This window comes from Orbicella franksi, chromosome 11 (assembly GCF_964199315.1).
Source record: "Orbicella franksi chromosome 11, jaOrbFran1.1, whole genome shotgun sequence".
NCBI classification, from domain to species: domain Eukaryota; kingdom Metazoa; phylum Cnidaria; class Anthozoa; order Scleractinia; family Merulinidae; genus Orbicella; species Orbicella franksi.
In genome coordinates, this window is record NC_138155.1 from 12,015,144 (window position 1) to 12,030,089 (window position 14,946).

General features: G+C 38.2%; 1 protein-coding gene across 1 annotated transcript; it reads right to left on the bottom strand.

Moving 5' to 3' along the window:
- Positions 1-223: 223 nt before the first annotated feature.
- LOC145460640 (uncharacterized) lies at positions 224-14,463 on the bottom strand. The gene is made up of 16 exons (XM_081445514.1): positions 13,787-14,463; positions 12,714-12,774; positions 11,216-11,566; positions 11,014-11,079; positions 10,298-10,400; positions 9,709-9,799; positions 8,906-9,003; positions 7,935-7,968; positions 7,061-7,200; positions 5,227-5,413; positions 3,902-4,012; positions 2,828-3,014; positions 2,089-2,160; positions 1,772-1,841; positions 1,080-1,210; positions 224-396 (listed from the first exon to the last, which is right to left on the bottom strand). Exons 1-16 carry the CDS (start codon positions 13,948-13,950, stop codon positions 283-285), a joined length of 1,980 nt encoding a protein of 659 aa, XP_081301640.1. The 5' UTR covers positions 13,951-14,463; the 3' UTR covers positions 224-282.
- Positions 14,464-14,946: the final 483 nt, after the last annotated feature.

A 14,946-nucleotide genomic window follows, 5' to 3' on the forward strand; every position in this document is an offset into this window, starting at 1 on the left:
GCACTTCGTCCCGCTCACTGGAACGAGGTTGGTTCACACGATCCAATCAAGGGAGCACAATACTGTGGACGCAATTTTGTAATGAACCAATCAAAGTTCTACGTAGTAACGTGACCTGTATACAGCGCGGGAAAGGTTAGGTACGCAAAAAAGCTAAGTCAGAATTGGTTTTGCTTCGCTTATGTGCTTCTACGTTAAACAAGATCTGAAACACACGATGTAAAATTGAAAGTTAATAATTTATTAAAGATTTTTTGTCTGTACAGGGTGAAGATCACGCCGTCATAATCGAGTATTTTTTCTCCTCAGCAGGTTGTAACGTACTTTTCTCGCACCAGCTCCTCGCAGTTCGTAAGAGAATTCCGTGGATACATAAGGAGCATTCCCTTGCTTTCCCTAAACGGAAAGAGAGAAACAATGTTTCACGTCAGGTAGGCCATAGCCTATGAACAGGCTCACGTTAAAGCGCAAGAGCGCGCGGCGTAGTTGCGAGCGCGAAATCGAGCGTCGAAGCTGCTCTCGGCGCCTTTCCACCAGACTCCTTCCCGCCGGATCGATTGCTCTTCGCCGCTCGCGCGTGTGACTCAAAGGTGAGCCTGCTCGCAGACTAGGTAGGCCAGGGTTTCAGGTTGTTTCTTCTCCTGTGGAACTATTCCCAGGAAGCCTCGGATAGGTATTTCCTGTAGTTTGTGTAAGTATGACAAAATGAGAGTTGAACAGACAGCCTTCCAAGCAAGACACTGTCTTGGCTCGTCACGTACTCTTCCTTTTAAAACGTTTGAAGGGAACTTTTTCATTTTAATCAAAGGAAATCACAGCAGTTTGGACACGTGATGCTAACTAGCATGGAATTTTACGATTATAACTATCTGAGAGCTCTTTAATTTTGTTTTGATATTAAGTAGAAATACAAAAAACACGAGACAATGTTTCATCAAAATTTCCAAACATTTCCTTGTTCTCAAAAGTACTCCGCTACGCGTCGGTTTTTCAACTCTCTTCTAGGTGTTTGGAAATGCGATTAAACACGGCCTGTCATATTTGATATATTAAATGAAGACACAATCACCAGTACTTACTGATAGTAACATAGCAGCTGGGATTTCTAAGTTTCCTTTCAACAGGGTGTTAACTTGACGAAGCGAGTCCAGCGTTTGAGGTGTTAACACATACAGTAATCTTTTCACAGGATCAATATTTCTGACAATTCCTACAAAACACCAAGAACACAAATCAGCTAAAGGAAAGAAAACCTTGGAGGATAAAAGGGAAACAAAAACAACAACAACAACAAAATACAAACATAGTAAGATATTTGTTGTTTGGCGGGCCGGGAGACCAGGAACGGCTTCAAGTGACTGGCATATGTCAAAAGCAAAACGGGTGTAGTCGAAATCGTTTAAAAACACGCCGAAAGTTTTAAGAAAACGAAACGCTTTACACGTTTATGTACCATGAACGAATTAAAAGAAAACTTTGGCATGACTTACGAGACATTTTGATACCAAAAAGCTGGTTCAAACTTCAGCGAGCCGTACAACAGAGCATGGCCTGCTAAACTGACCAACCACAGCGCCCGTAGTAACTAATACCAGTACAAGTTTATAGCACTTTAAAAGTGTGACCGAACAAAACATTAACCGTTGTCCTGGACTTTCCCGTTGCGTTTTATTTTCCTAACCACTTAACATAGACGCAATTCGTAGTTTCCTTCAATTTAGCGCAATACTGCTAAAAAATAATAATAATAAAAAAAAGACTTAGAGCTTACCTAAACTAATACAGTCTGTAATAGGATTCTCATGCAAGAAAAACGGTGTATTGTCGTCTTCGCGATGCATCTGAAAAGGAAAAAAATATAACTTTCCAGTCTCGTGTCCTGTTGAAGACAACCTATCAGAAGAAATTTGAATTGGCTGTGTTATCTCAGCAGTTTCGCTTCTGGCTGTTCTTTCTTGCTTCGTTGTGAGACTAAGAAGCGCGAAGCCTGAGACGAGTAACGCTACTGCAAGAGTGGCGTCCAGACCCCCTTCAAAACTAGCGCTTAGAAAAAGACTGTAAGCTTAGAAAGATGTTTATTTTTGATACCTGATCTGATCTGGTTTGTGCCAGCCCCACAATACTTGCGTTGATTGCGTACAAAATATGGTTCCACGCAACCTATAGCGAGTAGAACAAAACAACAACAAAAAAACTTAGCACGTTGTCAACAGGAGGGGCATTAAGCGTAAACTTAAAAAAAAAAAAATTCAGAAGGTGAATTAAGATCCTTTTTAATCAAATAAAACATGATCTAAATAACAGGGACTGTAGTAAACACACCAAACCTTCAATAACGGTTCTGTTCGGTCGTATTAATTTAAAATTTCTCCGATAAATCTGATTGGTTCTTGTGTAAAATCAGACAGGCGCCGATGAAAGGTCAGGTGCGTTTGAATGGGCTCCCTCCTCAGGTTATAAAATACATTCCACAAATCTCTTCTAAAATAAAACGCCCATTCATTACAGAATACCCTCATTAGCATAATTTTAGAGTTTCTCCTATAATGACATTGGGTCTTTCCTAACATCGTTGACCATCAGTTTTTGCGAGGTCTGGAACCGTACAATCGTAGAGTCTGGGATGGTCGTGAAAATATGGAAATACCTCGAACATCCGACCGCATTCCGAGAATTTCTACAGCTGACCAACGGACAAAGGAAGACGGAAACATCAAGTTCACTACAGACGTCCCAAATGACCTGACAAAGCCCATTGATAACGCTTAAAAAGTCCTTCAGGAAAGCCCATTTAGAAAGTGTGAGAAAAACATCCCTGTTTCATTACCTCGGTATGTAAAACGTGTATTGCCAGACAGCTCCAAGGGATCTGGTAAGGAGTACACGACAGTAAAGATGCCATTCCGACGGGCGAGGCATCTTTACAAGGACCGCAAAGTTCTTCGTTCATTTTAATTCTACTAAAATACGACAGCAGTGTCAAAGATCGCTGGTCAGACGCTGAAAATTTAGCCCTGAAAAACACGAGGTGTTGTGTTAATAATTGTTATTGCATGGATAAGAAAATAAGAAGAGTTTAAATTCTCAGAGCTGTGTGCATTAACCGTGCAGGAAAGACCAAGTTCGGAAGTTCAAATTTCGTTAAAAAATTTCTTTGAAAGAAATCAAAAGTTAAAAAGCTGTCTTACAATCTTTGCTTCCTCAAGCTTTCTATCCTTGAAAATTCAAACTGAGGGAAGCTTCAATTGGTTAAAGCGGCTGCGTTTAAACCAGAAACAAATTTGAACCATAACATCTTTGTTATGAGATTTGAAATTCAATTTCAGTTAATCGTCCTTAGAAATATTAACTTCAGTAATTTTTTATCACCTAATTTCTAACTACTTTGATTGTGTATACAGTCGAACCTCCACTGTCGGCCATCTCTCTGCAACGGCCACTTATTTTCGTCCCGGCGGACGGTCTTTCACTCCTATTTTAACCTCTCCACAACGGCAGCGGCAACTAAAACGCATCCCGAATGCCAAAATAACCTCTCCACAACGGCCAGTTAATCAACGACTGACAAAAGGTGCATGTAAAACTCCAGTTGTGCTGTAAACGGTGACGAGAATTGGTCCAAACTACGCGTCGTTGGTTTCTGTTTCTGCTTGGTTTCTGTTTTATCGATAATTTTGATTGTTACGTATTTACATGCCACAATAAACTTTATATTAATTTGCACCCTCGAAAAAATACTGTAGGTATCATATTGCACTCCTAACTTCCCATAACGGCCACCTCTCTACAACAGCCATTTTCCTCTGTCCCCATAATGGCCGTTGTAGAGAGGTGGCCCCCCCCCCCCCCTTTTGGTATAATAGTTAAGTTAAAACGATCGAGTGAACAAATGACAGCTTACGTGCATGGATCTCCTATTGATTCAGATACACTGTCGATTTGTAAAATATCAGGAACACATGGCAGGCTGGACTTGTCGTTTGGATTTCCCTCCGAGTTTTCTGTACTATCTCTACCAAAACACAAAAAATATTTTCAGCTCAGACATGTCATTAAAACAGATTCCTCGGAGATACCTATCTCTGTGGTGATCTCGTCTCTGAGGTAGCCTCGGCTTCTTTTGAAGACAGATACCTTACTAGGGAGCGAACACTTCACTAAGGAAGACAGATACTAAAGGAGGATGATACCTCTTTAAGCAAACCAATTCTCATTTCCATCTTTGCCATGGTGGAGATTACTCCAGCAACCAGATAACTCTTTAAGGCAGCTAGATAGTTCTCAGGGACAGACCCCGCCTTCAGGGCAAACATAGTACCTCTCTAGGACAGACACCTCTCTAGGACAGACACCACACTAGGACAGACACCACTCGACAGCAGACACTACTCTATGCCAGTTATCTTTCTGAGGGAGACTTCTCAAAGACAGACACCTCTCCATGACAATCGCACAAACATCATTCTTAGGCAAACACCTCCCGCACAGACACCTATTCAATGCAGACACCTCTGTAGGTCAGAAACCACTCTGAGCAAACACCACTCTGCGGCAATTACCTTCCTGAGGGAGACCTCTGTAAGACAGACCCCTCTCTACAACAAACATCACTCTTAAGCAAACACCTCCCTAGCAGAGACACCTCTCCAATGCACACACCTTTCTTGGACAGACACCTCTGTAGGACAGACACCACTCTATGGCTGATACCTTCCTGAGGGAGACTTCTCTAAGACAGGCACCTCTCTATGACAGTCGGACAAACATCATTCTTAAGCAAACACAGGCCTCTCTTGCAAAGACACCTGTCCAATGCAGACACCTCTCTAGAACAGATACATCTCTCGGACAGAAAACGCTCTAGGACAGACACCTCTCTACAGCAGATACCTTCCTGAGGGAGACCTCTCTAAGACAGACACCTCTCTATGACAAACATCACTCTTGATCAAAGACCTCTCTAGCAGAGACACCTGTCCAATGCAGACACTCTGGAAGGCAGAAACTCTCTACAGCAAGCAGTATTCTGTTGAAGAGGTGGACAGAGGCATTTTGTTGAGGCTGAACTCTCCCTAAGATGCTACCCTATGTAAGACAGACACCTATCTAAGGTAGACACATCTCTAAGACAGACACTTGTTGGACAGCCACAAAATACTCCAAACAGACGAACACAAAGTTATTGCCAATAACGAAAAACCAAACTTTTCCTCAAACTCCACTGACCTTTGGTTGTCTGAATAATTTTTTTCATCGTCAACAACAAACGCCCATCCTGGTGTATTCATCAAAAAATCTTCTGTTAAAGGTGGCAAGTTCTTGTTTGTGTTTTCTTGAGATGTGTAATTAAACTGTATAATGTGGGAAGGCTGTACAATTCGTATCATATCCAGCAGTAGCGGCACTCCCATACCTTGGATTAAAATGGAAAACTAAGTGGTATTAGTTTCTTCTCAATCTCATTTATTTAATAATTCATCAAGTTTAAACAAAGGAAATCATAATTATGACAGTGTTTGGACACCTGATCTCTTGACAAAATTAATTAGTTAACATAACCTTTTTTGCGATTTCATAAATTTCTTCATTTCTCCTTAGTTTTGGTTTCAATTGAGAAGATATATCAAACACTCAAGACTGTGTTTGACAACATTTCCAAACACTTTGAAGTTTGTCAAAAATACTCCACTACATGTCGTATTTTCAACTCTCTTCTCTGTGTGTGGTCAAACATGGTATTTTGTGTTTGATATACTGCATGAATGATATCCAGGGTTCTCTAATGCATACTGGGTAGTTAATGGTTAATTCACATTTAACAGTTAAATCACTCACTCTAGTGCAACTCCGTCATTGCCACCTGAAGCAATTTTTTTTTATGGTTCTCAGACATTAAAATCAGCTAGATAGCAACAGTCACATGCTTCATTCCACAAAATAGAAATCCTTCTAGTCAAGGCACGTCTCTGCATGATTTCCAAGCAGCAGACTATCCTACATTGTAGTTTAAGCTGATCAAATAAATGTGTACATGTATCTAGTTGATACAGTGAGTGCTCTCTTGAAACTACAGGCCTACAGTACACTGCACCATGACTACATATTTCCTCCTGGTAAATGTGACTGTTATAAGAACTCTTCAGTCTACCCAAGAGCTATCCAGTCTAAGATGACAGAAACTCGCAAATATAGAAAGTATGCTACTCAAGGCCTGTCTTCTTTACTATAGGTAACCTGATTTTTAAAATCATTAATTAATATTAGATTATTAATATTATTTGTATAAATATATTATGCTGTAATTTAACTTTACCTTTTAATGTAGTAATAAAGCTTGTTGTTGTTGTTAAAATGTCAGACATTTAAGTACTCAGCTATAAATTCAGGGAAGATTTCGACACAATTTAGTAGTACAGTGGAACCCCACCTTACATGACCACCCTAGTTAACATGGCCAGATTTTGTGGTCAGTTGGTGACCAAATCAATGGGGTTTCATTTTACTTTTTGTAGTACACTGTACTTACATGTTAACTCTTACATGCATGTATTTGATAGAGGTGAAGTGTTCTTAGTATGAACTAGATCACGAGCATGCTACACATGTGTGCTAAGGTACCTTAAATTGCATAAATTACGTGCCTATGAGGATTGCCCTCCCCCCCTGCCCCACTCACCCAAAAAGAGAAAAATAACTTAAAGGATCTTTGAGGATCTTACGAGATCCTTAAAGACCTATTTAAGGTCCCTGTTGACTAGAATCACTTGAAAGACCTTGCAAAGATCTTTAAATGAATGATCTTGTATTAAAAAACCTTTGTAAGGATCTGTGCAAAATCTTAGAAGATCCCGAAGGATGGTGGTCAAGATCTTGGAAGATCCTGGCAAGAATTTTAAATTTCCTTGATGGTCTTGATAAGGTTTTTTGTTTTTCTTTGAGAATTTTGATCAACAAGATCCTCGCCAAGATCCTCATGAAATTCTTCAAGGATCTTTGAAGATCCTTGAATGATTTTCACCAGCCGAGGGTTATTTAGGCACAAGCAGTTTGAGTTCCTTACCTTTTACCCAGCCCTGTGTGTTCACAATCAATGGAATTTTTCTCCTGTAGTTGTCAGCGTATGTTTGATATACACTGTGGATGCACTTGACATAAAACTCAGGTCTGTCTTTAGGAGAAATATCTCCAAAAAACACTGATCTAAAAAAGAAAAAGATTACCCTTAGTGACATACATTTACCACCAACTGCTTACAAAATGAGTAATCACCAGTTAGAGTTCTAAGGCTTGATTACCAGCCGCTGTTCGGGAAATGAAACTGCGTTCCTTCCCTGAAGTCTCCTTTCAGGGAGGAATGCAGACCGGACCCGAGAAATTAGTGGAAAGCAAGCCTACAGTTACAGTTCTGGTAACACAACTCATAGCAATATTTTGTAAACAGTAGGAACATATGAACTCTGAAATTTATAACTTATTTTTACACTGCCATTGATTGTCAGTGGCCTAGTAATAATCTTCATGCAGCAGAGCAGGAAACTGATATTAAAACCCATTGTACAGGACAGGTCAGATGTACATGCACGTAAAAGAAATTGAGTGTTTTTTGGGATATCATGGAATTCCTGCATCATCATAATCTGGCTTTCAACACCTTTGGGAGGTGACATTAACAGACAGAAGTAGAAACAACAAGTACAACAACAGTATTGTAACATTTAAAAGCTAAACCTGAGGTTACCATAAGACAATAATCTAAAAAGGATCCATGGGGAAAAGAAGAATAATTATATAATATTATGATAATTGTTGATAAATAAACAGTACACTAATTTTCATTTATTTTATAATTGTTAATTATGCAATAAAACATGGTCCATAAAAATTGTGTTCTTGAAACCAAAACTCTAAGATCATGACAAATTTCAGTCACTGACCTTTCTGGTTGTCTAAGATGAGTGAATGGAGGACCTGTTGGAAAGACAAGGGATGAAAATAAACAACACAAGAACAGCAAGAGTACACGTAACACAAACAAACAAACAAACAAACAAACGAGGAGGCAGGTACAATAAATTATTTATTAGTATTCACCTGTCCTGGCTTACAGTCATAATTACACTCTGACTAGTGAGTAACAATGATAGTCCAATAGCAGGTTATTGCAAAGCATTTGATAGGTTGACCCAGCCAACCATTTGGTGAGACTATCATAATCAAACATTGCACAAGAACAAAACAAAAGGAACCAAGCAAGTGTTCAAACAAAGTTACTTGATTAACAGCTTTAAAAATGTTAACAGTTCTAAATTAAACAAGCAAGTTGATCATGTTAATTTCACACTTTCATTTTAATTTCTGTGTTACAATACACATTGTTTTCCAACCATTGTATGTTCTAGTGCTTCATATTCATGTTGTTATTTAGTATTCATATATTCTATGAAAGTTCACATTTATATCACACTGACTAGTGGTTCATTTGTATTTGTAAACTGAAGATGGATGTTGGTCATGTGAAACATGTTTTGCAAATTTAAAACTCTGTGTTTTTATCTTAAAGTTATTTCTTGTCTGCTACTACATTGTAGTTTGCAAAAATGACTAGGAGCATTTCTAGGTACTTCCCACTAGATGGGATGCTAACTAGTCCATCGCAGGGTTAACTCCCAGCATTAAGTTTGCCGGTACCCATTTATAGAGCTGGGTGGAGAGAGGCACTGTGCAAGTAAAGTGCCTTGACCGAGAACACAGCACAATCTTTCCAGCCAGGGTTCAAACCCAGACCGCTCGATCCAGAGGCGATCGCACTAACCATGAGGCCAGCATGCCTTAGTCTGTAATCCAGGTATACATGTATGTTAGCGATTAAAGATGCCATTGAAATGATTCTTTAATAATAACCTACCCAACAAAGGTGTACAGACTCTGTTGAGAGATATTAAACCAGGTGGTGTGAATTCACTTTGGCCTACATCACACTCAAGGAAATAAAGTTCTTCTAGACTGTGGAAAAATACAAAATTAATGAAAAATAACTGAACATCGTACATGACTGTGTACAATATACATGATTGTAAAACTAAAAAACCTTGAAGTATGGCTGTCTTTGCTACAAGCTAATGCTACAGTCATCCACTGCACATGTACAGTGTACATGTACATGTATGCACTATAAACATACAGTACATGTATACTAAGTTAGGTATCGATCATTTGATGCCCCACATTTAATTGAGAATGTTAAATTTTTATGATATGAGAAAATTTCTCAAGATTGTCTAATACATTAATTTTTGTACATATGAATTTTTCCAGACAATAAAATATCATGCCAAGGACATACTTTGTTCTGAAAATTACCCGAAGGGTGACGACAACAGCAATCTATTGTAAATATTTTCACTCTTTCTTGCCTTTACAATGAAATAATTAATAGTTAATCAATTAGGAATGAAATTGACTACTCGTAACATTTCTAATCAAATAGCTTTTTCCAAGATTTCAAAAGGCTTGGAACCAACTATGTCTTGTAGCCTTCTAAATATTATACCCACAAGCCATCTGGATGAGTTGCAATCAAGAGAGAGCTCAAACTATTGATTTACTACTTTGCTGGAGGACCAATAACTTTTACTGAATACTGTGAATACTTATTACCTAAGTTGCTAAGATACTCTTATCATTAAACTACATTTTACAATATTGTACCTATTTAGGAGTAAGTTTGTTAAATATCTTGCAAATGTTGATTTTCCAATGTCCTTTCCACCACAAATTAGAATAACTGGGGCATTAACCACTGGAGAAAAATGAGATCAACTGAGATCAAATGATATTAAAACTGAGATCTTTTTTGCGATCAACTTGAAATACTACTTATTAATTATAATATCTTATTAAGTAATAATAATTATGAACATGTTAAAAAAAACCTTAGCCTTTAGTTTAGCTTGAGGTTTTTTTAATCTTACTATAAAATAAATAAATAAATAAATAAATAAATATTAAATAAACAATATATTTAAATAAATTATAAATAGAATTCATGATTAATAACTCAGCAACCTGTTGGCATTTGGGAGACTTGGCACATTAAATTTTTGGCTCAAAATAATTTTTATATTTTAAAATACCAGTTTCTGTTTCTTACAATTAAAATAAATATTTCTTTTTTTTTAATTTTTTACATGAAGTGGCCTCAATTGGCAAGGCTTGAAACTAGTAACTCATGGCCAAAGAAATTCCTGTATGATACAATAAGTAATCAAATCACTACATGACTTGACTGTGTAAATACCTTCTTCATGTGTTCCATTCTCTGCTTGCTGCATTATGTCATCAACAATCTTCCACTCTTCAGGAACAGTCAGAAATCCACATCTGTCTGTGTCTGGCTCCAGCTGAAAACAACAAATTATCAAAAGAAAGTTAATAAAAACAACAGCATTGTTGATAAGACCAGGCACACACTGGAGCTTCAACAAGTATTTTTCTTTGAAATGCCAACTATAACATTACAATTGGCCCTCTAGAGCAGGGTTTCAAACACAATGTGCTGATAAGGAACTTAGCATGCAAATAGGTTCATGTATGAGATGTACACATGTAAGCAGCAAAGTGAGTGGAGCAGTCTCTGCACCAGACTCCTCCCTGCCAGATTGGACTGCACCCTAAAATATACTTTGGCAGCTGAAAATAGCTGCGTTTCTTCAGGAACACCCTAAGAGAGACCAGAATCATTGATTTATAGTCCTAAGTGAGACAACAAAGAGTGATAAGCATCTCCAAGCTTTTTATGTGGGAGTGCCCCCCCTCTCCCCAGGTGAGACCCCTCTGGTACCTGGAACATTGCTAGAGGACATTTTTATGGGTGCCTTTTATAAAGTCCTGCCACAGGACAGTCACCTACGTTAAATCTTATTGACAGCACTGATCAGAAATGTTCATGTAAATGACAAAACAAAACAAAACAAAAAACATAGTACAACATAAAATAGTAGGCAGTATCCTTACTAAAATGAATCCTAAAGCAGCTGTCCTCTTCTTCAAAGATAACTCTGTACTTCCAAGAGGTGCATCCTAAAATGGAATTGCTACACTTATCAAATGGAAATGCAATGTCATATATTAACTAAGAGATATATTTATTAATGATAATAAAATTTAATTATGAATCACAATCATATGGTAAGATTAACAATTCCACAACAAATACCTTGCCAAGATCGAAGCTGAAGATTTCCTCAAAGCTTGGAAAACTGCACACAAAGGTTGTCTCAACATTCTCAATAGCTTTCATCAGAAGAACTGACGCTGCCTTCTTTGTTCTTACCATAGCTTTCTTGAACACTTCCAAAGGCTGGCTCTGTAGAGATTCTTTTAACAACCTTTTTAAATCTGTCCTTTTTGTGACATCTGCTTCACTACACTCAGAAATTGTCAGAAGACTGGAAGTGCTTGGCGAAAAGATTTGTACTGCGTCATGGTTAGATCCAATGTTACAGCCAAATATGTTTACCAGCCCGGTTAAGGTTTTGATGAGAGCCATTCCTTTGATGCAAACTTTCTGCAAGCAAAATTAAATAAAAATTGGCAATCACGTGCAGAAATTACACTTTGGGAAAATCAACTGCCTGACAGATGAACCCATGTCAAATTCTCATGCAAAAAAATGACACTTCTACATCCCAAGTTAACCATTTACGAGGGCTTTGGCACCATTAAAAAAAACCCCACATTTTTAAAAAAGAAACACCACTGAAAAAGACACTATTTTATGATAGCTACAGCACCATTTAAAAAGCAAAATTTAATTACATAATTAGGTGTCATTTTCAGAAAGTGTCTCAGTCACTTTTGTCATTCATAGTAGTTTACAATGTGATACCAAGCAAGTAAAGTAAGTAAGTAAGGTAAACACTTAATTTAGTAAGGGTAACACTAAATACAGTGTACAGTCTGTAGCCAATTTAAAGCTACTAAACTTGTGGCCCTCAAAAAGTCCAAGTCCAAAGCTAGGCTTGATTACCAGCAGCTGTTTGAGAAAGGAGCCCAGATGCCTCCTCTGAAACATCTCTATCAGAGAGGACAGTAGTCCAGACTCCAGCAGCGTCACGCCATCAAAAATAAAAATCATAACCATTCAATAAATTAAGTCAAGAAGCTGGGATATGAAAGATGATTGATATATAAACAACCTCGCCAAGATTTAGGTCTGTGCAGTTTTTCATTCCCCCGTTATTCGGAGAAGTGTTTCACTCAAATTTATAGAGCTTTGCATGAAGTCGCCATGTTTGTGTCCCTCCGGCCGTAAAGTAACAGAAACATCTGTCATCGAGTTTTGCCATTTAAACGAAAAGTTATTATTCTAGAGCTCCAACACATTGAAATTAACACTTTTTATAGAGCAACAATTAACTTAGTGAGCAAAAACTTGTGCTATAACTCATCTTTTGACCTAGTCGAGAGCCTTATCGGGCCGCTATTTTAATGTCACACAACACATAAACTTGGAAATTCAAACGTGCCCTATTTCAAAATGAGAAACCCTGTCAAGCTTAAACGCTGCAAAATGTCAAGTTTTTAGAGGGTCTTTCATCTGATGAAACTAAACCTTCAGAAGGATTGGTAATTTCTTATTTTGGAAAATGATGACGTCACATGAAAAGCAGCAATACCAAAGCAAAATGAGCAAAAACAATGAGCAGACATACCTGTCCTTTTCCCAGAAATAGCAAGCATGCATTTGCCAAGTCACCAGACAAGGGCAACACACTATTGAATAAAAAAGAACATTACCAAAGTGAACAACATGTATCTCAAATAACAACCATTGATACATATACTAATTGCATATAGTATAATGTTGAGCTTTGTGATCTGTCCCACTCAAATTTGCCTCAGTAGCATCAGGATCGACTTTAGCCTTCTTTTTTGGCAGCATTTGAATTCACCTTGTAGCAACAAACAGCATGGTAACCATTCAACCATGAAAGTTCCTGAAGTTATAGTCATTTGTAAATAGTTACGAATCCGAAACACCTGTGAATCCAAGTTCTCTAAAATTGAAGAACCCAGACACATTTACGAATCTGAAAAAATCTCCTCTAGTGTAAACCTAGTCTGGGGGGAAGGTTTGAAAGAGTCCAGAGTTAAGAAAGTATCTGGTCACTTTGCTTAACGGCTAGATCACTCCAAGTCAGTTCATCCCAACGCACATGTAGATTATCCCTTGTTCTTTTATTCACTGCCAAGCCAAATTCGGTCAGATCTAGATTTTGTTGGAGGAAACTAACTTAAAGTGATCTAACCAGGGAGCGAAATGACCACAATTTGTTAAGAAGTACAGGGCTTCTGGAGGGGTCTGGGGTGGTAGGAAGCTACAGTATTTCTACAAATATAACAATACACATTTTTGGTAAGGCAGGTGGGGGTAAATTATGGTGTAAAATAACAACTTCATATTACACTTCTTCATCGTTTATCCAAATCTTAGAAAGTTATTTTCTTCATAAAGCCTTATCAGTCTTTAATCAAGTGTGAAGATTGCAGGATGCGAAATAAAAATGTACGTGTACGAAAGTAACTCGCAATGAGATTCGGAGGGGGGTTTTAAAATTAGGTCTTAGTTTTTGAGATTCGAAGGGGGTCTTAGGTCTTAGTTTTTCGGATTCGGAGGGGTCTCAGGTCTCAGGTCTTAGGTCTTAGATTTTAGGTCTCAGGTCTTAGTTTTTGAGACACCCTGCACTGGAAGACTAGAAAATTATATTTTGTAGCTAGCACTTACCTTTTTAGAGTCAAGTTCGAGGCTTTTAACTCGCACTCTACAACATGTTTTCTCAAAGTCCTTTCTGCTTTGGAACTTTCACTGCCTTTTCTGATTCGCTTACTGCTCCTCTTTTGTTCCGCAGCATGCGGCGTTAAGCTCCGTTTCCTTCGCCCACCAGGCATTTCGAATATTAACAAATGCAGCTAGCTAGCCAAGTTTTCTTATTTCAAGAGGTTCGAAGATGCCCATCACTGCCGCCATCTTGGAAGTTGCCTCGCCCCATTCCCAACCGTCTGATGGTTTGCTGCTGATTTAGCAAATAATTGACGTCATGTTAAGTGCTCAGAGCGACCTGAATCGAAGTGTGAATATAGGGTGATCTTTGCCGTTTTTAAAATTTTTTCTCGTTAATATACGACTTTGCGCAATTTTACATGCAAATTGACTACAAACATTTAAAGAGCTTGTGAAACCTGGTATAGCCAATGAAAATTTTGGTTCTTTGGGTGTAATATACCAGGACAAATTAGCTTTCTAGTTGCAGCAATGCCTGAAAGAGAGAGAGCCACAACGTAACTGGACTAGAAGTGTGTAATGTCACACGTTGCACAATGCGCTGGGAAGCTAAACTTTTTTGTTGGTTTATGACAAGTTTAATTTCAAGCTTGTTCCCTACCTGGGGGCAGCCCCAGGGGAGAGGGGGGGGGGAGGGGGGAGGGGCTCCCATATTAATAGAACAGAAGTGCTTGTCAGAAATTTGGAAAAGAACCTCCATGAAGTACCAAGATCCTGTTTTGTGGGCATCTTAATTTTTTTTTTCTCTCCTAAGAGGTACCAATTCTAGAACACATTATCTCCTATCATTTTTTTTTCTGCTCAATCCCCTAAAACATATTGCAATAAGCTCCTGCTGTAGATATTTTGAGGCTTATCTCCCTAAGAGTTACCAAAACTGCTTTTTTAACCCCTTAAAGGTACGACAAGCACCCCTGTCCTTTTTATTTGGGAGTCCCCACCCCTCTGGGGTTCCCCAGCTTTCTCTAGGATATGTGATGAATTCTAGAAAATTATTGTTAGAAATACTGAAAACATGTTTATTTATATTTACATTTTAGACAATAAAATTATTGGCAAGGAAAAGAATGGACAATCTCAATCTAGTTATAACTGTGATCATC

Coding starts and splice junctions, on each gene's coding strand:
- LOC145460640 (XM_081445514.1), bottom strand. CDS start 13,950: ATGCCTGGTGGGCGAAGGAAACGGAGCTTAACGCCGCATGCTGCGGAA. Junction 7,969..8,905: donor AGTCTGTACACCTTTGTTGG/GTAGGTTATTAT, acceptor TCTTTCCAACAG/GTCCTCCATTCACTCATCTT. Junction 5,414..7,060: donor CACACAGGGCTGGGTAAAAG/GTAAGGAACTCA, acceptor TTTTAATCCAAG/GTATGGGAGTGCCGCTACTG.